Here is a 21,365-nt window from a genome sequence, read left to right as displayed (position 1 = left end):
GAAGCAATGAGAATGCTGACTTGCACACATAAACAATACAGCCATATTTTCTTATTATTTTGCTTCATACTTTTTTTTTCTTGGACAGCTACATAAGCCATGTAGCTTATGTAACAAATTCCTTAGCATGTGTACTATAGCTATGGCTTTCAATTGATGAAGTAGATTTAGATCTAAACGGTCATGGTAAAAAGAACCTGATTAAAGTTTTTGAAGAGCTGACTGAAGTATTGAGCAATGAGCATATATAGATCTTATAAATATGGATTTCCATGTCTAGTTCATTATCTCACTTAAGAGACTGATGGGTAAAGTATAAACTCCTGGATTGAACTAATTACTATAATTAATGAATGACTTGGATGATGCAATGTCAATTCACAGACTCAAATCTGGTGATGATGCTGAGATAAGTGACATGGTAAATAGTTAAGATAGAAACATAAAACTGCAAAGAGGGAAATCTATATTTTTACACCAACTAATTAAATACTCTGGATTTAAAATCTTGGATCCCTCAAAATGAGTTACTTAAATTATATGAATTGTCACAAGTGACTTATTATCTAAGTTTGTGAGAAGATTTGTAGCTTGGGTGCTCGTTGTTGTGGTTCTGTTAGCCGAGCTGGGAATTTGTGTTGCAGACGTTTCGTCCTCTGTCTAGGTGACATCTTCAGTGCTTGGGAGCCTCCTGTGAAGCGCTTCTGTGATATTTCCTCCGGCATTTGTAGTGGTTTGAATCTGCTGCTTCCGGTTGTCAGTTCCAGCTGTCCGCTGCAGTGGTCGGTATATTGGGTCCAGGTCGATGTGCTTATTGATTGAATCTGCGGATGAGTGCCATGCCTCTAGGAATTCCCTGGCTGTTCTCTGTTTGGCTTGTCCTATAATAGTAGTGTTGTCCCAGTCGAATTCATGTTGCTTGTCATCTGCGTGTGTGGCTACTAAGGATAATTGGTCGTGTCGTTTCGTGGCTAGTTGGTGTTCATGGATGCAGATCATTAGCTGTCTTCCTGTTTGTCCTATGTAGTGTTTTGTGCAGTCCTTGCATGGGATTTTGTACACTGCGTTGGTTTTGCTCATGCTGGGTATCGGGTCCTTCGTTCTGGTGAGTTGTTGTCTGAGAGTGGCTGTTGGTTTGTGTGCTGTTATGAGTCCTAGTGGTCGCAGTAGTCTGGCTGTCAGTTCGGAAATGCTCTTGATGTACCTATACAATGCACCTATACAATGTATTTGCCAAAAACGGATACCCGCGCAATTTCATCAACAGATGCCTAAGGGAAAGACAACGGAACAAGGACATGCCGCAACCCAAAGGACTAGCCACACTACCATACATCAAGAGCATTTCCGAACTGACAGCCAGACTACTGCGACCACTAGGACTCATAACAGCACACAAACCAACAGCCACTCTCAGACAACAACTCACCAGAACGAAGGACCCGATATCCAGCATGAGCAAAACCAATGTAGTGTACAAAATCCCATGCAAGGACTGCGCAAAACACTACATAGGACAAACAGGAAGACAGCTAACGATCCGCATCCATGAACACCAACTAGCCACGACACGACCAGCTATCCTTAGTAGCCACACATGCAGGTAACAAGCAACATGAATTCGACTGGGACAACACTACTATTATAGGACAAGCCAAACAGAGAACAGCCAGGGAATTCCTAGAGGCATGGCACTCATCCACAGATTCAATCAATAAGCACATCGACCTAGACCCAATATACCGACCACTGCAGCGGACAGCTGGAACTGACAACCAGAAGCAGCAGATTCAAACCACTACAAATGCCGGAGGAAAGATCACAGAAGCGCTTCACAGGAGGCTCCCAAGCACTGAGGATGCCACCTAGACAGGGGACGAAACGTCTGCAACACAAATTCCCAGTTCGGCTAACACAACCACAACAACTTATTATCTATGTTGTTTTTTTAAAAATCTGTCTGTAACAATGGACACAGAAATCTGTAGTTGCTCTTGAAGGTCATCCCATTCCTTGTTGATTCAATGTCGGCAAACGGACTGATGTGTTAACTTGGATCAACCACATCGATACACACTTAATTAATACTTGATTTACACTTAGACAACATAATGGCTTCTATTAAAGATGTGGGAATTCAAAGCTTCTGAGAAAAGCATGAAACTGAAGGACACCATGAAGAATTTCAGCATTATTGACCTTCCTTTGTGGAAAAAATGATTTGTTGAAGTTAACATAGCAGCTGTATCAAAGTTTTTGATCCGTATAAGACTGGTTGTGAGATGCCATATTTGGCAGATCTCCAAGCAGGTTTCTGAAACATTCCTTCATGGAAAGGCGGGGGGGGGGGGGTGTTCTTGATGGGAAGTTGGAGAAAAATGCATGTTAAAGGGCACCCAGACTGAACCAAGCTACTGAAGACAACACGCTTCAGTGCTGCAAAAGCAAGGTAAAGAACTTTTCAGAACTGCCCAGAACTAGATCTGCTCAATCCACTTATAGGATAAATCTCCAGCCAGAAGAAACGATTATAGCTGCTGAATTGAAGTTAGGCTGTTCAATTCCTTCACCTTGGAACAAGGATCTTAAATCAAGTAATGGCTTTCGATGGGAACAGACTGACTGACTGACAGATTTTTCATCTTTATACATATCTTTTACCCATAACTACTTTTAACCTTATTGTATTGTAGATCACACTTTTTAAAAACTTAATAGCTTTCAGCAATGGTTGCATAATAAATGAACCTTTATTGTGTTTCAGATTAAAACTTTGCTACTGATTATTTTTAAATTGTAACATTAAAAACTAAAAGGGGACTGAACCAGCTATTTTAATAAAAATGCAGTTCATGCACCATTTTGTGTACATGCGGTTGTGCCAAAATTGAGAAAAAAGTAGTAGCAACTGCCATCTACAGTGTTTTTATCTGCTATTGATTTTGGTGTTTTGAGAAGTGGTAATATCAGGATTCCCACATCTAATATGTTGCATGTAGGGCTGTGCCAATCAGAGTCCAGTGCTTCTTCACAGAAGATAATGAAATAGCATAGCTGTTGCAACTGAATTGCTAATTAGTAATTCATTGCAGTTGGATTGAGATTTGTAAAATCCAATTTGTGCTTGGATCAAATTGCAGTTAACGTGAAGGCCAGTGAGGGCCAAGTATTTTCAGTGGAAGAAATGTGTACAAATTTTATCAAGACTTTTTAAAAAGGTTTAACATGTGTTAGGTACCAAACTGAAAAGTACAGGAAATGTCTTGCAATGGTAAGTCCTGTTACACAAGATGTGTTCACTTCATACATAGTCTTCTGAACTTAGATTAGGAAATTAGGTAATCATTTCTTCCTTGAATGTAGGGAGCTATTACGGTAAATAATGTTACATGACAATTCCTTTTGTTTATATGTTATGTTTGCCAGTCTGAAATGAAGTCAGAAAATTACAACTGAATTTATTTTTATTCATTCATTGCCCATCCCTAATTGTCCTGAGGGTTGATTAGAGTCAATCACTTTGTGGTGGGTCTTACCAGACCAGGTAAGGATAGCAGTTTCCTTCCCTAAATGACATTAGTGAACCAGATGGGTTTTTCCTGACAATTGGAAATGGTTTTAATGGCCATTATTAGATTGTTAGCCTCCAGATTTTTTTTCATTGAATTCAAATTCCACCAACTGCAGTGGCGGAATTTAAACCCAGGGCCCTAGACTTTCTTTACGTCCCGTGATGATACTTCACTGAATCTCCTGAACAGAAAGATGAGAATAAAACCATACAGTTTTATTATTGGCCAATGCATATGCTTTGGAGCACTGAAGTTTCCAAATATAAAAAGTAGGTCAAGCTTTCTTAAATATTTCTTTTTTTCACAGATCATTTGGTCATTTTTGTTATTTTAGTGACTGGAATCATTCCATTTTTAAATGCTGCAGCGATTGTAACAGAAAAGATTAGTGCTTTGATTCTGTCTGCAATGATTCTGTTATGGGTTTCCTTTTAGAGATCAGTTAACATTCTGCTAAGGACACTTTTATACCAATGTAACTTTTGCCTTTTTTAAAAATGTAAGAATCGGCCACTGCTGTCGATCACGCAAACTTTCTGCTGCGGAAAAGTGAAACAGATAGGTATTTACAGTAAACGACAGTGCTTACATAATTGCCTTTTAAGGCACGACCAGAAACGTTAACTAATTTCGCCCCACAGATGCTGCCAGGCCTGCCTACTGTGTTTGTTTCTCATTTCCTTCTTTCGGTTTTTACCAACGTACCAAGTTCTGGGAAAAACTTTAATTGTGAAATGGAGGGCGAAAATTCAGAAGTTAGCTAATAGTCTGATGACACACTAGCAGCTAGTCGTACGTAACATGGATGAGGCTGGGCTGACTGACACTGGATCACCTCTGCTGACTGTTCCCAGGTTCTTTCTGTCTGTCACTGTGACGGAGACTGAGACTGGGTTGTCTGTTCTGATCTGGACACTTGAAGCTGATCTCAGATAATTGTCAATGAATGTGAATGACGCACCTCTGCGTGGATTTCCCTACAGCCAATGATTGGGTGCCAGTCCAGCTCTCCCTGTATGGAAAGGAGCCGGAAACTGGGTTTGTGTTTGAATGACCAGCCACCTGTTCACACACAAACACACACTCTACTTTGTCTCTTCGCTTGCCCGTCTGCTGTTGCTCCAACTTCTGCTCCATACTCATGGATTACGGAAAACCCTTAGTTAAAGGGGGCAAGGCCGAGGGGCTGAGTGGCGGCACCACTTCGGTCAAGATGCCCATGCCTAGTGGGGCTGTTACCGGCGCCTGGGTGAATGGGCACTCGGAGTGGCAGCGAGGAGCGGCGGCTCAGTGGCAGGAGGAGCGGACCCGCAGCATCGAAGACAACCAGCTGAACCTGCCGAGTCTGGAAGCCGCCTATTCCTCGATCCTGAAGGGACTTGGCGAGGACCCAGAGCGACAGGGTCTCCTCAAGACGCCGTGGAGAGCCGCCACTGCCATGCAGTTCTTTACCAAGGGTTACCAGGAAAAGATTTCAGGTAAACCCAGCTGACATGGAAGACAGGGGCTCCTCTCCTTCCACCTTCTTAAAACTTTTAATTTTTTTATTCCTTTCCTTCCTCTTCCGCTCCGTGAGTGACAACTTCAAATGTTTCGGGAGTTTCCCGGTGGCTGTCTTAATAACAATGTTTGATTTTTGTTGGGGAAAAAAGACCTTTTCGTTTTGGGATGGTTTGGAATTGATATCTCTGCTGTTGAAAGATACATTCTTAATTTGTGGGAAATTTATTTTAGTTTCTCTACAACTGTGGGTTATTTCTCACTAGAAGCTTGATCGGCGGCGCCCCAATAAAATATCTCTCTCTACCATCATGTTAAAACAGATTTGTTAATTCTCTGTTCCCCTACTTGCACCATCGATTTCAGCCAAGAGGGTAAGGAAACATGGCTTTAACTAAAACATTAAAGACCCAGAATGTTATCAGTGTAGCCATGTTCAACGTTTGGGGGCAGAGGATGGGGGTGGGGGTGGGGGGGGGGGGGGGCAAAGAGGGATGTGTTCCTGCCTCCCTAAGGCTTCCCTGAAGTACCAGTGCATTCGTATTCTACAGTTCAATGCGTGTGCCCCTGATATTCAGAATCCACTGAACTAAGGGGCCATCAGTTTGATGCATGACTTTTAAAAACTCATTCTTTGAAATAATGCCAGTAATTGAGTGTCCCTAATAGCACACCTATTGTTGTCAAACCTTTTGAATTAAGTCATTGGCATTAAGCGTACGCAGTAGTAACCCTGTCCATTATTGAGGTTTGTTTCAGCTTGTAGTCCCCTGACCATTTGCTGAATCAAAGTGACAACGTGAAAACAAATCTGCAAAGACCTTTGTACTGAAAGTGGAAATCAATGAAGCTTTATGGAAAATGAGGCCATATACAGTAATTCTTCAGCAATTCTTGAGCACTGTTACACTTCTTTACAGAAATAACCAGACACAGTTCCTAGAACTTGGTCTTTTTGATAATATTTAAGAGTTTGAAGTTGCTGTTTGAAATAAAATACAATCTTTCCTATTTCAATTTCAATCAATTATGTAAAATACAGGTTATCATTCAGGTGGTCATTTATGCCATGTCCCCATGTAAGAGAGCTTGAATTCCATGCTTTCGCATCCATAATGATTCTAATTGCAAGCAAATTTTTAATTTTGCATTTGCCCAATGCGTTTATGCTTTTGTGCCTAGCATGACTCATCAAAACTAACCTTTTTGTTGGAATACATTAACTGCACCTGTATCTTCAATATCTCATTGATTTATTACTTGCACTGTATGCTGTTTTGGAAAATATAGGGGGTGATGGATTCTCAGAGGCACATAGCACAAACAGCCAAGTTTCTGGTATTGAGACTGGTTCTAATGCAACGAAAGATACGTCGGGTTCCAAGAGATCAATTATGTTAGGGGACTCTCTAGCCCGAGGTACAGACAGACGTTTCTGTGGCCAGCAGCGATAAAGCAGAATGGTGTGTTGTTTCCCTGGTGCCAGGATCAAGGATGTCTCAGAGAGGGTGCAGAATGTTCTCACGGGGGAGAGGGGCCAGCAAAAGGTCATTGTCCACATTGGAACCAACGACATTGGAAGGGAAAAGGTTGAGATTCTGAAGGGAGGTTACTTAGAGTTAGGCAGAAATGTAAAAAGGAGGTCCTGGAGAGTAGTAATATCTGGATTACTCCTGTTGCTACGAGCTAGTGAGGGTAGGAATAGGAGGATAGAGCAGATGAATACATGGCTGAGGAGCTGGTGTAAGGGAGAGGATTCACATTTTTGGATCATTGGAATCTCTTTTGGGGTAGAAGTGACCTCTACACGAAGGAAGGATTGCACCTAAATTGGAAGGGACTAATATACTGACAGGGAAATTTGCTAGAGCTGCTCGGGAGGATTTAAACTAGTGAGGTGGGGTGGGGGGAACCCAGGGAGATAGTGAGGAAAGACATCACTCTGAGACTGATACAGTTGAGAACAGAAGCGAGTCAAAGTCAGGGCAGGCAGGGACAAAGTAGGACTAATAAATTAAACTGCATTTATTTCAATGCAAGAGGCCTAACAGGGAAGGCAGATGAACTCAGGGCATTGTAAGGAACATGGGACTGGGATATCATAGCAATTACAGAAACATGGCTCAGGGATGGGCAGGACTACCAGCTTAATGTTCCAGGATACAAATACTACAAGAAGGATAGAAAGGGAGACAAGGGAGGAGGGGGAGTGGCATTTTTGACAAGGGATAGCATTACAGCTGTGCTGAGGAAAGATATTCCCAGAAATATATCCAGGGAAGTTATTAGGATGGAACTGAGAAATAAGAAAGGGATGATCACCTTATTAGGATTGTATTATAGACCCCCCAATAGTCAGAGGGAAATTGAGAAACAAACTTGTAAGAAGATCTCAGCTATCTGTAAGAATAATAGGGTAGTTATAGTAGGGGATTGTAACTTTCCAAACATAGACTGGGACTGCCATAATGTTAAGGGTTGAGATGGAGAGGAATTTGTTAAGTGTGTATAAGACAATTTTCTGATTCAGTATGTGGATGTACCTACTAGAGAAGGTGCAAAACTTGACCTACTGTTGGGAAATAAGGCAGGGCAGGTGACTGAGGTGTCAATGGGGGAGCACTTTGGGGTCAGTGACCATAATTCTATTAGTTTTAAAATAGTGATGGAAAAGGATAGACCAGATCTAGACCAGTTGCAGTTCTAAATTGGAAAAAGGCCAATTTTGATGGTATTAGGCAAGAACTTTCGAAAGCTGATTGGGGGCAGATGTTTGCAGGTAAAGGGACGGCTGGAAAATGGGAAGCCTTCAGAAATAAGATAATGAGAATCCAGAGAAATTATATTCCTGTCAGGATGAAAGGGAAGGCTGGTAGGTATAGGGAATGCTGGATGTCGAAATAAATGGAGGGTTTGGTTAAGAAAAAGAAGGAAGCATATGTAAGGTATAGACAGGATAGAACGAGTGAATCCTTAGAAGAGTATAAAGGAAATAGGAGTATACTTAAGAGGGAAATCAGGAGGGCAAAAAGGACATAGTCAACATGGCTTTGTACATGGGAAATCATGTCTCACAAACTTGAGTTTTTTGAGGAAGTAACAAAGAGAGGGCAGAGCCATAGATGTGATCTAAATGGACTTTAGTAAGGCGTTCGACAAGGTTCCCCATGGGAGACTGGTTAGCAAGGTTAGATCTCTCAGAATACAGGGAGAACTAGCTATTTGGATACAGAACTGGCTCAAAGGTAGAAGACACAGGGTGGTGGTGGAGGGTTGTTTTACAGACTGGAGGCCTGTGACCAGTGGAGTGCCACAAGGATCGGTGCTGGGCCCTCTACTTTTTGTCATTTACATAAATGATTTGGATGTGAGCATATGAGGTACAGTTTAGTAAGTTTGCAGATGATACCAAAATTGGAGGCGTAGTGGACAGCGAAGAGGGTTACCTCAGATTACAACAGGATCTGAACCAGATGGGCCAATGGGCTGAGAAGTGGCAGATGGAGTTTAATTCCAATAAATGAGAGGTGCTGCATCTTGAGAAAGCAAATCTTAGCGGGACTTATACACTTGATGGTAAGGTCCGAGGGAGTGTTGCTGAACAAAGAGACCTTGGAGTACAGGTTCATAGCTCCTTGAAAGTGGAGTCGCAGGTAGATAGAATAGTGAAGAAGGCGTTTGGTGTGCTTTCCTTTATTGGTCGGAGTGTGGAGTACAGGTGTTGGGAGGTCATGTTGTGGCTGTACAGGACATTGGTTAGGCCACCTTTGGAATATTGCATGCAATTCTGGTCTCCTTCCTGTCGGAAAGATGTTGAGAAACTTGAAAGGGTTCAGAAAAGATTTCCAAGGATGTTGCCAGGGTTGGAGGATTTGAGCTATAGGGTGAGGCCGGACTATTTTCCCTGGAGCGTCAGAGGCTGAGGGGTGACCTTATAGAGGTTTACAAAATTATGAGGGGCATAGATAGGGTAAATAGGCAAAGTCTTTTCCCTGGGATTGGGGAGTCCAGAACTAGACGGCATAGGTTTAGGGTGAGAGGGGAAAGAATGAAGAGACCCAAGGAGCAACCTTTTCACACACAGGGTGGTACGGGTATGGAATGAGCTGCCAGAGGATGTGGAGGAGGCTGGTACAATTGCAACATTTAAGAGGCATTTGGATGGGTATATGAATAGGAAGGGATATGGGCCGGGTGCTGACAAGTGGGACTAGATTGGGTTGGGATAGCTGGTCGGCCTGGATGGGTTGGACCAAAGGGTCTGTTTCCATGCTGTACATCTCCATGACTCTTGTGTTCCAGAAGAACTATAATTATAACTGCAGGATAGCTGAGTGGAAAGGTAGAGTAAAGTGGATTTCAGGAATTAAGCAGACGATGATCTATTTTTAGGAACATTCGTCCCTTGGCTTTTTAATAACTAAAGTTAAACTTGAATGTCATGTTTTATCCAGAGCTGGTTATTATATGTATTATATACTCTCTTTGCAATTTGTGAATCATATTGAGAATTAATAGTTAGCTGTGTAGTTCTGATCTTCGGATGCACTAATAAGTATGCAGGCCTTGTTTACTTTTGTCAAAGGTGTATGTGATGTGTCAAGTAGCAATTTTGGCTTATATTTTTGTTCTGGGATAGAACATGCCTCATGGCTGAAATACAACATTCTTGAGCCACTTCATTCAAAGACTAACCAAGGTAGTTTCCATATCCTTGTGGCTTCTTGGCCAAAGTTTTGTCCTTTTTGGATCTGTTTCAGTATTGCAAGTGTGGTGTGATGGTTTGTGTGATGTATGGAAACATCAGGCAGGCAATTTAGATTACAGGTATCAACTTCGAGTAGAAGTGCCATTATGTCTAGATTTTGGTCAGTGGGCTGTCCACTTTCCATCTCTCCTTTTACTGAGACCAAAACTCAGCCTTAAAATCATCGATGGAGTATCCACAAATCTCTAGAGTAGAGAATTCCAAAGACTTTTAACTGAGTGAAAGGATTTCTTCTTGCCTCAATGCTAAGTGATCAGTGCCTTATCCTGAGACTTTGATCCCATCTTCTAGATCCCCCAACTAGCAAGAAATAGCCTATGTCTGACCTGTCAGGTCCCTTCCGATTCTTATATGGTTCATCGAGCCCAGATTTTATTCTTCTAAATTCTAAAGAATATACATTCTATTTACTTGGTCCTCCACCATAGCAGAATTCTTTTACCCCAGGAATCAATCAAGTGGAACATCCCTGTACTGCCTCCATTCATATAATCTTGTTTAAGTATTCAGATCAAATTTGTACACTGTTTCAGGTATGGTTTTACCAAAGTCCTCTACAATTGCAGCAATGTGACATACTTGTCCTACAAACAATAAAAAGCAAACGATGCGTTGATTTTTAAGTGCTTGCTGTACTTGGATGCTGACTCCATGTTGTATGAATGCAACAGAGCCTCTGACTTTAATGTTGTACAACTTACGCACCTTTCTGAAGAAAAATTCTGCTCTCTTATTCCTAAAAGTAATAATATTCAATTCCTCCATCACTGATGCCCAGTGGTAACAATGTGTATCATCCATAAAATGCAATTCAGCAACTCACCAGACTCATTCAGCAGCACATTCAAGACCCCAACCTCAGACTTCGATAAGGAAAAGGACAGCAGATACATGGAAACACCACTACCTGCAAATTCCTTTCCAAGCAACTAACCAGCCTGACTTGTGACTATATTGTTGTTCAGCCATTGTTACTGTGTCAAAACACAGAAGTTCCTTTCGAAGAGCACTGTAGATATGAATACTCCCAAAAGAACAGCAGTACAGTGGTTCAAAGCAGACAGCTCATCACTTTCTTGAGGGCAATTTGAGATGGGCCATAATCTGTGAACAAATTTTAAGAGTTCTCAGTTACATCCTTTGTGCATAGCCTGTATCTCCAAGAAGCCATCTTATGTAGGTTTGAAAGAGTAAAAATCGGAGGGGAATGTGAATAGTGCATTATGAAGACATCATGGCAGCTTTCAGAATATTTTGCACAGGTATGCATGAAAGCATTCTGGATCATTTTCAATCAATAGATATTCATGGATTATCTGTGAGTACCTTCCCTGCCATGGCAAGAGGTACTCCCCCCTCACCTCCATCCAAGGCCCCAAAGGATCCTTCTACATGCAGCAGAGACTTTCCTGCACATCCAAACAACCTATCTACTGTGTCCGTTGCTCTCAATTTGGTCTCATCTACATTGGGGAGGATGTCACCTTGTTGAACGATTCAGAGAATATTTCCGGGACACATGCACCTAAAAACCCCACTGCCTTATGGCCGACCACTTTAAACCCCACCCCCTTCCCACATGCAAGTCCTGGGCCCCCTCCACCACCAAATCCAAGCCACCTGACAGATGAATGCCTCATCTTCGCATTGGGGCCCACCAACCACATGACGTCAGTGTCAATTTCACCAGTTTCCTCATTACCCCCCTCCCACCTTATCCCTGATCCAATTCTCCAACTTGGCACCACCTTCTTGAACAGTCCTACTTGTCCATCTTCCTTCCCATCTATCCACTCTACCCTCTATTCTGATCTATCACCATCACACCCCTCCCCCCCCAATCTTCATCTACCTATCACCTTCCAAACTACCTTCCCCCCCCCCCCCCCCCCCCCCCCGGCTCCCATTTATCTCTCAGGCCCCTTGCCCACCTCCCCCCACCGCTTTCCTGATGAAGGGCTTATGCCCAAAACGTCAACTCTCCTGCTCCTTGGATGCCTCCTGTCCTGCTGTGCTTTTCCAGCACCACACCTTTTGAGTATGAGTACCTTGGTCACTCATGTGCATCCTGACCTCTAGGATCTGTGACTAAGTAGTCAGTAAAGAATGACATCCTTCTCATTTTGTGCCTTCATCTGTCATCTTGATATGAAATCCTGAAGAGGTCAGCAGGTTCCTAGAAGGATTTGAAGACAAAAGAAATTCAGGGTTTATGGAGACCTTGATTATTGGCGGTGCATGTCCACTTGGCTAAGAATTCTTGTTTTAGTAGACTGCAGATTGTCAGTAATGATCTTTTTAACTTGGAAAAAGCCTGAGCTTTGTGAGGTAGCAGAAATCGCCTCCAAATGTTGACAATCCCTCCAAAGCGCTGAAACAGCATTAACGGAACCAGCCAACAATCAAAAAGCTTTGATGTGGACAAGGCACCTGTCCTGATTCAGTATTTCAAAGGCTTCCTTGCATTTGAGTCTTCAGTACCTGCTGTGCCCAGGCCTCTGACACTGGGGATTTGAGAGTTTACAGATCTGCTATTCCCAAGAGACTTTACTGTAGGTCTTTAAAAGAACATTGTTGAGATGTGTAAATGAAAGGGATTGTGTTGGTTTTCTAACAGTGGCCGTTTTTAACATTTCAACATATAAACACCCCAACCCAAATGTTTAGCTTAAAATCTGGTCTTCCAAATTTCATTTCCTGGGAGGGCATCTACTTGAGCCAAGGAGCTCATTATAGTGACTTAAATATCAGAAATAAATTTGAATGCAACATATGTACTTGCTAATATCTTCTACCATAAGAATATAATGCAAGCTTGCAATATATTTTCCATCTGGTATCTCCTGCAGCTCTTAGTTTGCTTGCGAAACATGCAATTGTATTTATGATTGTAAAACAAATGCAGTTACTTAATACCTTGCTATTCAGTTAAAGGTATGTGTCCATTGACACTGCCCTATATAACAGGTCTGTTATATAATTGTGCTCAAGCTCAAACTACATGTGCTCTTGAATTTACTTCTGTAACTTCATCTGCATCTATGAGTGACTAATTGTACCAGGTTTCAAAATAACTTGAATTCAAAAAGAGCAGAAAGGGGAAGCATTATGTTCATTTACTGGAAATGTTGACTCAAATTCTGGAAGCCGGATGGTTGTTTCTGCCAGATAGACTGGGGTTGCATGTTGACCGCTGTGCAATTTCTGACTCAGCTGACCGAGACAATTGCCCTGGATTTTGAAAATCTGATGGACTATTCTCCTGCGTCTCCAAAAGGCTCCAAAAATCTCCTTTTAAACTTTGAGAGTTCCAAGAATTCAGGCTCACTTAAACTTAATGGGTACCCAGGAAATGTTGGATTTGGAAACCTATTCAAATTCATCGGCATTATATTGAACCCTAACTCACCCATAGACCTCTGGGCTGCTGCTGAACATTTGCGAACTCTACAGGAGAGAGGTTAATGGCAAGATTCAATGAGGCAGGAACTACAATCAATGCTAAAAAGCATTTCAGACTGGTAAGAGATGCATTACAGAATAAAACAAATTTGGAACTCCATAGAGTTGAAGCACAAGTTGCACCGAAGCAGTTATAGATTTTATCAGGTGCTGGTATTTTGTACAGTGTCCCCAGGTCAGTGTTCAGCCAGAGAGTGGACAGACACTGGAGGCTCTCAAGTAAAGTTAAAAATTCCTGTGGGCAAGGGAAAACTTTGTTTTATTTATAAAAGGTTTTTTTTGCATCCTTTTGTTTAAAGATGGGGTCCAAAACTGTACACACTATTCCAGGTACATGACTTAAGAAGACTTCGCTATTTTCTAACTCTAACTCTAACTCTGTAATAATAAAGGCTAAAATTCTATTTGCCTTTTTAATTACTTACGGTTCAACCAATGTCCACAGATTCTGGACACATTTGAGAAAAGAAATTTCAGACTTTGAGGATGGTGAAAAAAATACAGCCTGTTTGGAAAGGACAGCCAACCTATTCATGAGGTTAAAGATGCTTCCGATATTACAATGGACCAATAAAGGCATAAGGAATTGTGAACTAGTCAGAGAAATTATGTACATAAGTGTAGAAATATTCACAATAGTTGGGGGTGGAGGTTAGAGAAACCATGGGAGGCACATGTTGTGTAAGGGTCAAAGGTTAATGCTGAGAAGTGTCTTAAGTACTATTCACCATGACAACATATAGAATTGTAGACGGAACAGTTTAGGATCAGAGGAGTAAGACCCACCATCTGGGTTATCATTCTCATATTCTTATGGGCACATAGTTTCATTCACACAATAAACTAAATCTGCTTTCCTTACTTGAGATAGGATGTACTGACACTGCAGGGGGTGCAGGGAAGGTTCACTAGGTTGATTCTGGAGTTGAGGGGGTTGGCTTATGAGGAGATTCGCTGGAATGCAGAAGAATGGGGGGGAGGCGGAAATCTTATAGAAACATATAAAGTTATGAAGGGATTAGATAAGATAGAACAAGAGGGCATAGCCTCAAGATTAGAGGGAGCAGATTTAGGACTGAATTGAGAAGGAACTTATTTACCCAGAGGATTGTGAATCTAAGGAATTCCCTGCCCAGTGAAGTAGTCGATGCTACTTCAGTAAATGCTTTTAAAGCTAAGGCAGATTTTTTTTGAACAATAAAGGAATTAAGGGACACGGTGAGAAGACGGGTAAGTGGAGCTGAGTCCATGAAAAGATTAGCCATGACTTTATTGAGTGGCGGAGCAGGCTCGAAGGGCCGGATGGCCTACTCCTGCTCCTAGCTCTTATGTTCTAAAATGAGAACCTCCTGTTATAGAATCAATTAGTTTTCCTTTACCATACAAGACCCAGTGCGTCCAGTAAATCCCTACCAGGAAGGATGATTTGCTGCTGCCATCCATTAGAGAGCTCATGCATTCTGTTGAGCAGTGGTAAGGATTGATCTTAGAGACCCCAATCTATCTAGTTCACTTTCAACCTTCCTAGTAGCTTCATGCTGCAATGATATTGGTGACCTAAGGAGATTTCTTTTACATTCATATTATACCGTAATGTTTGAATTTACCTGAAATTCTTTTAAAAACAGGGGTCAACTTAGGCACCAGGTATATGCAAAAACATCATTTTTGTGGCTGAACACACTGGGTCAGCTTGTACACTTTGATCTGTAGAAGCTACTGTGGAAAAGTATATCCAGTGCAAAAGTCAACTTCATGATGTTTGGCCTAAAGAATGTAATTTTTCCTTTTACCTCTTGTGAAAAGCCAGTCCTACCTTTTTAGGGATCAAAACACAAAATTCCAGAATATGAACATAATACTGGTGATGATCCAATCACCTTGTAAAGGTATATTTACTAATGAATATTAGTAAATAAATATTTAAAACTTCTGGGTTATTTAATCAAATAATTAGTGCTGAGATTATATCTGATGATTGATATGAAATTTTTAGGCTTTTCACTTGATTCCATTGTAAAGTTCTTATTGGCACATATCAAACAAGGGATCAGTTAAAGTGTGTCTGCTTTGACTCAAGGAGTGTCAGAAATAAGAGTGATGAATTTAGAACATGGATCAGTACTTGGGACTATGATGTTGTGGCCATAACGGAGATGTGGGTTTTACAGGGTCACTAAGAGAGGTTGTTGTTATGGGTCACTTCAACTTTCCCAATATTGACTGGGACCTCCTTAGTGCAGATGGTTTGGATGGAGCCGTTTTTGTCAGGTGTGTTCACAAGGGTTTCCTTACTCAGTAAGTAGACAGCGATGAGGGGAGAGGCCATTTTGGATTTGGTGCTCAGTAATAAGCCAGGACAGGTGTCAGATCTCGCGGTAGGAGAACACTTTGGTGACAGTGACCGCAACTGCCTCACATTTACCATAGCCTTGGAGAGGGAAAGGAGCAGTTACCAAGGGAAGATATTTAATTGGGGTGAAGGAAATCATGATGCTACCAGACAGGAGTTGGGAAGTACAGATTGAGAGCAATTGTTCCATAGAAAAGGGCACAACAGACATGTGGAGACTTTTAAGGAGCAGTTGTTGTAAGTGATGGACAATTTTGTTCCTCTAAGACAGGCATGAAGGGGCAAGATTAAGGAACCTTGGATAACGAGAACAGGGGAGCTTCTCTTCAAAAGGAAGAAGGCAGCTTACATAAGGTGGAGGAAGCAAGGATCTAGCACCGCTTTAGAGGATTACAGGCTTGCTAGAAAGGAGCACAAATGGACTGAAGAGAGCCAGGAGGGGCACGCAAAAGGCTTGGCAGGAAGGATTAGGGAGAACCCAACGGCATTTTACTCATATGTGAGGAATAAGAGAATGATCAGGAGAAGGTAGGAGAAGGTAGCGTAGGGAACTTATGCATGGAGTCTGAGCAGATGGGGAAGCCCTAAATGAGTTTTTTGTTTTGGTTTTCACTAAGGAAAGGGACTTTGTTGTGAATGAGAACTTTGATGAGCAGGGAAACAGGCTTGATCAGATCAAGATTGATGAAGTTATGTGCTGGAAATTTTGGCAAACATAAAGATTGATAAGTCCCCAGGGCCAGACCAGATTTATCATAGGTTGCTCTGGGAAGTGAGAAAGGAGGTTGCTAAGCCGCCGGCAAAGATCTTTGCCGCCTCACTCTCCATAGGAGTCATACCGGAGGATTGGAGGGAGGCGAATGTTGTTCCTCTTTTCAAAAAGGGTAATAGGGAAATCCCTGGCAATTACAGAACAGTCAGTCTTAACTCTGTGGTCAGCAAGGTTTTGGAAAGAATTCTGGGGGATAGGATTTATGACTATTTGGAAAAGCATAAGGTTATTAAAGGCAGTCAGCATGGCTTTGTGAGGGGCAGGTCATGCCTCACAAATCCTATTGAGTTCTTTGAGGAGGTGACGAGACAGATCAACGATAGTCGAAGAGTGGGTGTGGTATATATGGACTTCAGCAAGGCATTTGATAAGGTTCCCCATGGTAGGCTCATTCATAAAGTCAGGAGGTATGGGATACAGGGATATTTGGCTGTCTGGATTCAGAATTGGTTGGCTGACAGAAGGCAGAGAGTGGTTGTAGATGAAAAGTATTCTGTCTGGAGGTCAGTGGTGAGTGGTGTCCCGCAGGGCTCTGTTCTTCTGCCTCTGCTTTTTGTAGTTTTTATAAATGACTTGGATGAGGAGGTTAAGGGGTGGGTTTGTAAATTTGCCGATGACACAAAGGTTGGAGGTGCCGTTGATAGGATTGAGGGCTACTGCAGGATGCAGACCCTGGGCTGAGAAATGGCAGATGGAGTTCAACCTGGATAAATGCGAAGTGATGCATTTTGGAAGGTTGAACTTGAATGCTGACTATAGGATTCTTGGCAGTGTGGAGGAACAGTGGGATCTTGGTGTTCAAGTGCATAGATCCCTCAAAGTTGCCACCCAAGTGGATAGGGTTGTTAAGAAAGCGCATGGTGTTTTGGTTTTCATTAACATGGGGCTTAAGAGCCGCAAGGTTTTGCTGCAGCACTACAACCCCCGGTGAGACCATATTTGGAATATTGTGTCCAGTTCTGGTTGCCCTATTATAGGAAAGATACAGAGGCTTTGGAGAGGTTGCAAAGAAGGTTTACCAGAATGCTGCCTGGACTGGAGGGCTTGTCTTACTAAGAGAAGTTGACTAAGTTTGGACCTTTCTCTCTGGAGAGAAGGAGGAAGAGAGGTGACCTGATCGAGGTATACAAGGTAATGAGAGGTATGGATAGAGTCAGTAGCCAGAGACTTTTCCCCAGGGCAGGACTGACTGGCACGAGGGGTCATAGTTTTAAGATATTAGGAGGAAGGTATAGAGGAGACGTCAGATGTAGGTTCTTTACGCAGAGTGTTGTGAATGCATGGAATGCATTGCCAGTGGTGGTGGTGGAAACAGAGTCATTAGGGACATTTAAATGACTGCTGGATATGCACATCAACAGCAGTGAATTGAGAGGAGCATAGGTTAGGTAACTTTATTTTAGATTAGGAATAATCCTCGGCACAACATCGTGGGCCGAAGGCCCTGTTCTGTGCTGTACTTTTCTGTGTTCTATGCATATTAATCCTCTTGACCATTACTCTCTGCACATCGGTATTATTTTGGCTTTTATGTCTCAGAGAAATATAAACTGAAGAGCACCAGCATGGATTTGTAAAGGGCAAGTCATGTTTAATAAATCTAATTGATGCTTTTAAATTGAGGTATCTAATGTGTTAGAAAAAAGATTGTGTTTGAACACTGGCTATGTAAACTTCCAGAAGGGATTTGATGAGATTCTACAAAGGAGACTGTTAGCTAACATGTAATTAGGAACAATTCATGACAAGGATAGGGAATTAGCAAGGGAATATGCCTCGAAATCAAATTATCAAGATGCGACCAGTGGTATTCCCCATGGTCTGTGCTAAAGAACTAAAAGCTGATTTTAAAAACAAAAATAATTCAACAAGTTGAAACGCTAGAAAGAGAGAAACTATTTGTTCTCTTCGAGTCCAGAACACGGTTATACAAGTATGACCTATGATTCAAGCTAAGTCATCCAAGTTATAACAGAGGACTGTACTTCACACAAGCCTTTGTGGAACTCAAATTCTTTTCCCAAAAAGCTGTTGAAACCTGGATAAATAGTCATCAGAACTATTTCATAGATATTGTTTGACAAAGTTTTTTTTAATAAGTTATGAAATTAAGGGAGCTAGATGGGAGTTAAAAAAGATTGGAAGCTCAGTACCCTTCTCCTGTTCCTATGGGAGTGAGTGGAAACACGAACACTATCAATGCACACACTATCTCTTGCTCCTTTGCTCTCCTGTTTTCTGTTATCTTCTTTTCACACACTCACCTTCTCACATTTTTTTAAAAAAAGCATGAAATTTCTTGTTCTGTCTTTGCCATGCGCTTAAATAAGCTTCCTCATCCACTTTCTGGTTCTCAGTGTCTTTTTCTTGTATGACCATACGAAATAAGATTGGATCATTCGACCTTTTAAGCCTGCTCCGCTATTCAAGAAGATCACGGCTAATATGTTTGTGTTTAAAATTCCACCTTCTCTTCTATTTCCAATAGCCTTCGATTCCCTTGCCTAACAAGAATCTGTTGACCTCTGCTTTAAAAGTATGCAGTGACCCTGTCTCCACCATCCTCTGAGGCAGAGAGTTTCAAGTTAAACAACCATCTGAGAATAAATTTCTCCTCGGCTCAGCTCTAAAAGGGCAACCCCTGGTTTTATTGCAGTGCCCCCTACTTCTGGCCTGATCAACAACACTGTTACAAATGCTATAGTTATGGGGCCAGTTGCATGACGGTGAGTTTATGAATCTTATTATACCACAGTTTAGGCTGTGCAACATTGGAGCAGTGCTGCCCAGTTAGAATGCCAATCATTTCAAAATCTACCTTGTCATCGCTATCTCGGATCTGAAACACTTCAATCAAGTCACCTCTCAGACTTCTAAACTGCAGTGGAAACAAGCTCAGCTTGTCCAACCTTACTTCATTAGACAAGCCATTTATTCCAGGGATCAATCTGGTAAACATTCTCTGAACAGCCTCCAATGCACTCTTATGTGCAGTTCTTTTTTTGTTCATATGTCTGTTTCTCACTTTGGCATTTCCACTCAACACAAACCCATTCTCTGCAGACGTGGACTTCCTGTATTCTCAATTTTCCTGCACTGCACACTATTTACATTATACAATGATTATATTAAGTTAATTAATTGTAGTTATGAAAAGCATGACATAAATGCTCTGATTTATTTGCATATAAGAATATATCCTCCTTGCATGATCCACAACCTCTGCTTTTTTTCCTGTGGCAGTTCTACAAATATTGGCTGACCTTTGCTCACATTTCCAAATGAAAATCGATTAGCAATCACTCACTGACCTCTCTCAAAATATAACTCAGCACCTGCTTGCAATCCTTTTTGTGTTTGCAACTGGTGTTTATCCACTGAAGAGTTTAAACAACTGAGGCTCCTGTGGTACCTCAGCAGATTTGTTTTCTTCCATTTTACCATGAGGGAGGCACAGTACATCTTAAGAAATATTTGAACATCTCGCAACTGGAGAGATTTTAATGTAGAAGATTGTGTTTTAGAGTAATACCTTTTTTAGAGTGCAAGAAAATGTGTACTGTTTTATCACCAAGTTGTACTCAATGACGTGTTTTGTTTAATATCTTTCATGTAGTTTTCCCTCATTTCACAATACTGTTGATAAGCTACTCTTATTGCTTTGTTATATTAGGTTTTTCTATCATCTGGGTGTACACTGAGATGTTTGCAGCAAACCAGACAGTTGCCATATCAACATATTGTCTTTTGTGATGCAGTTCCTGAAAACAGACTGTAAAGTCAAATATAATCTCAATTTCTTGAAAGATGCGATGTCACCATGTTTGCTGTTTCATATCTATTGCTGAATGAAATTCTGTTCATGAAAAGGATATGTTGCAGAAATTGTCACATTATAAATTTCCTAATAGCTTTGAAATTATGTTACTGGCCATTACCAAAGCTGATATTCTATAGTGATAAATGAGTCTTTTTGTTATTAGCTGCAAGAAAGATGCAAAAATGAATCTGTAGTTTATACCCTTTAAAGAAAGTAAAAATATGAATAATCTGTTTGGTCATCTAACCATTAATTGAAAGTATTATAAGTATATTCCTATTAGTTATTTGATCGTGTAGTACTTGAGTATTGCTGAAAGAAGACTAGTTAATAATCAGTAATCTCTTCTCATTCAGCATTACACTTTATTTTCCTTTTACCATGGTATTTATTCTGAATTATCCTGATGAGTACAAAATGAAAAGCTGTCCATTTTCAGCAAACCTAATTTTTCAGTTACACAATTAGGTTTACAAAGAATCAAACATGCTTTATACTTATTTGTGCCACTGAAGTGGCGTTGGAGGGAGAATAATGTTTTGTTAGGTTGTTTTTGCTATTGTATCTAAAATCTTATAGACATATTGCAAGAAGAAATTGGTGTACAGGTTATGGCCCATGAAAGAATTAATTAGTTTGTTTTTGGCAAAGATCTGTCTGCTAGAACTTGAAGGATCAGTCAACATTAGGAAATTAGGAAAAGCTGGCTTTTTGAAAAAAAAATGTTGTGCATTGTTTAATTTTAAAATGTTGTGGATTGCCTCAGACTCAGCTGCTGTAGTGGAATTTGTCCTAGCAATGAAATTGTGAACAGAGTTTTCAGATCAGGTTATTGGACGTGGATGTGAAAAAGAAATAAGAAACCCATATTCCACACATTTCAGGACTTCATGCTCCTCAGTAATAATGTTGATCAGGTTTACCCAGTCTTTTGTGAATCAAAGTCCCCTATTATGACTTGTTAATCTTGTTTAGCATGTATTTCTTGCTTAATTTTAAGTAGTTCTTTATTTTTAGGATATACATTTTCCCCAATCTTCAATTATTTATTGACCCTCCATGACGATGCTTTCTCAATAAACAATGAACCTGAGTTTTTCCTATCATGTCACGCTTGA

General features: G+C 41.1%; 1 protein-coding gene across 2 annotated transcripts in view; it reads left to right on the top strand.

Moving 5' to 3' along the window:
* The first annotated feature begins 4,395 nt into the window (after window positions 1–4,395).
* Window positions 4,396–21,365, top strand: part of gch1 (GTP cyclohydrolase 1) — a 43,057-nt gene continuing 26,087 nt past the window's right edge. The window contains exon 1 of one of the 2 annotated variants that reach the window (XM_043697704.2): window positions 4,396–5,050. In XM_043697704.2, coding sequence (XP_043553639.1) covers window positions 4,714–5,050 — 337 coding nt within the window. In that variant the 5' untranslated portion in view covers window positions 4,396–4,713. The remainder of the gene's footprint in view (window positions 5,051–21,365) is intronic. The other variant, XM_043697702.2, reaches the window with a different exon arrangement.

This window comes from Chiloscyllium plagiosum, unplaced genomic scaffold (assembly GCF_037043375.1).
Source record: "Chiloscyllium plagiosum isolate Xiang-an unplaced genomic scaffold, Cpla_swu_hap1 HiC_scaffold_8, whole genome shotgun sequence".
Taxonomy (NCBI): Eukaryota; Metazoa; Chordata; class Chondrichthyes; order Orectolobiformes; family Hemiscylliidae; genus Chiloscyllium; species Chiloscyllium plagiosum.
The sequence above is the reverse complement of the archived record's forward strand: the minus strand, read 5'-3'. Positions and strand labels throughout refer to the sequence as shown.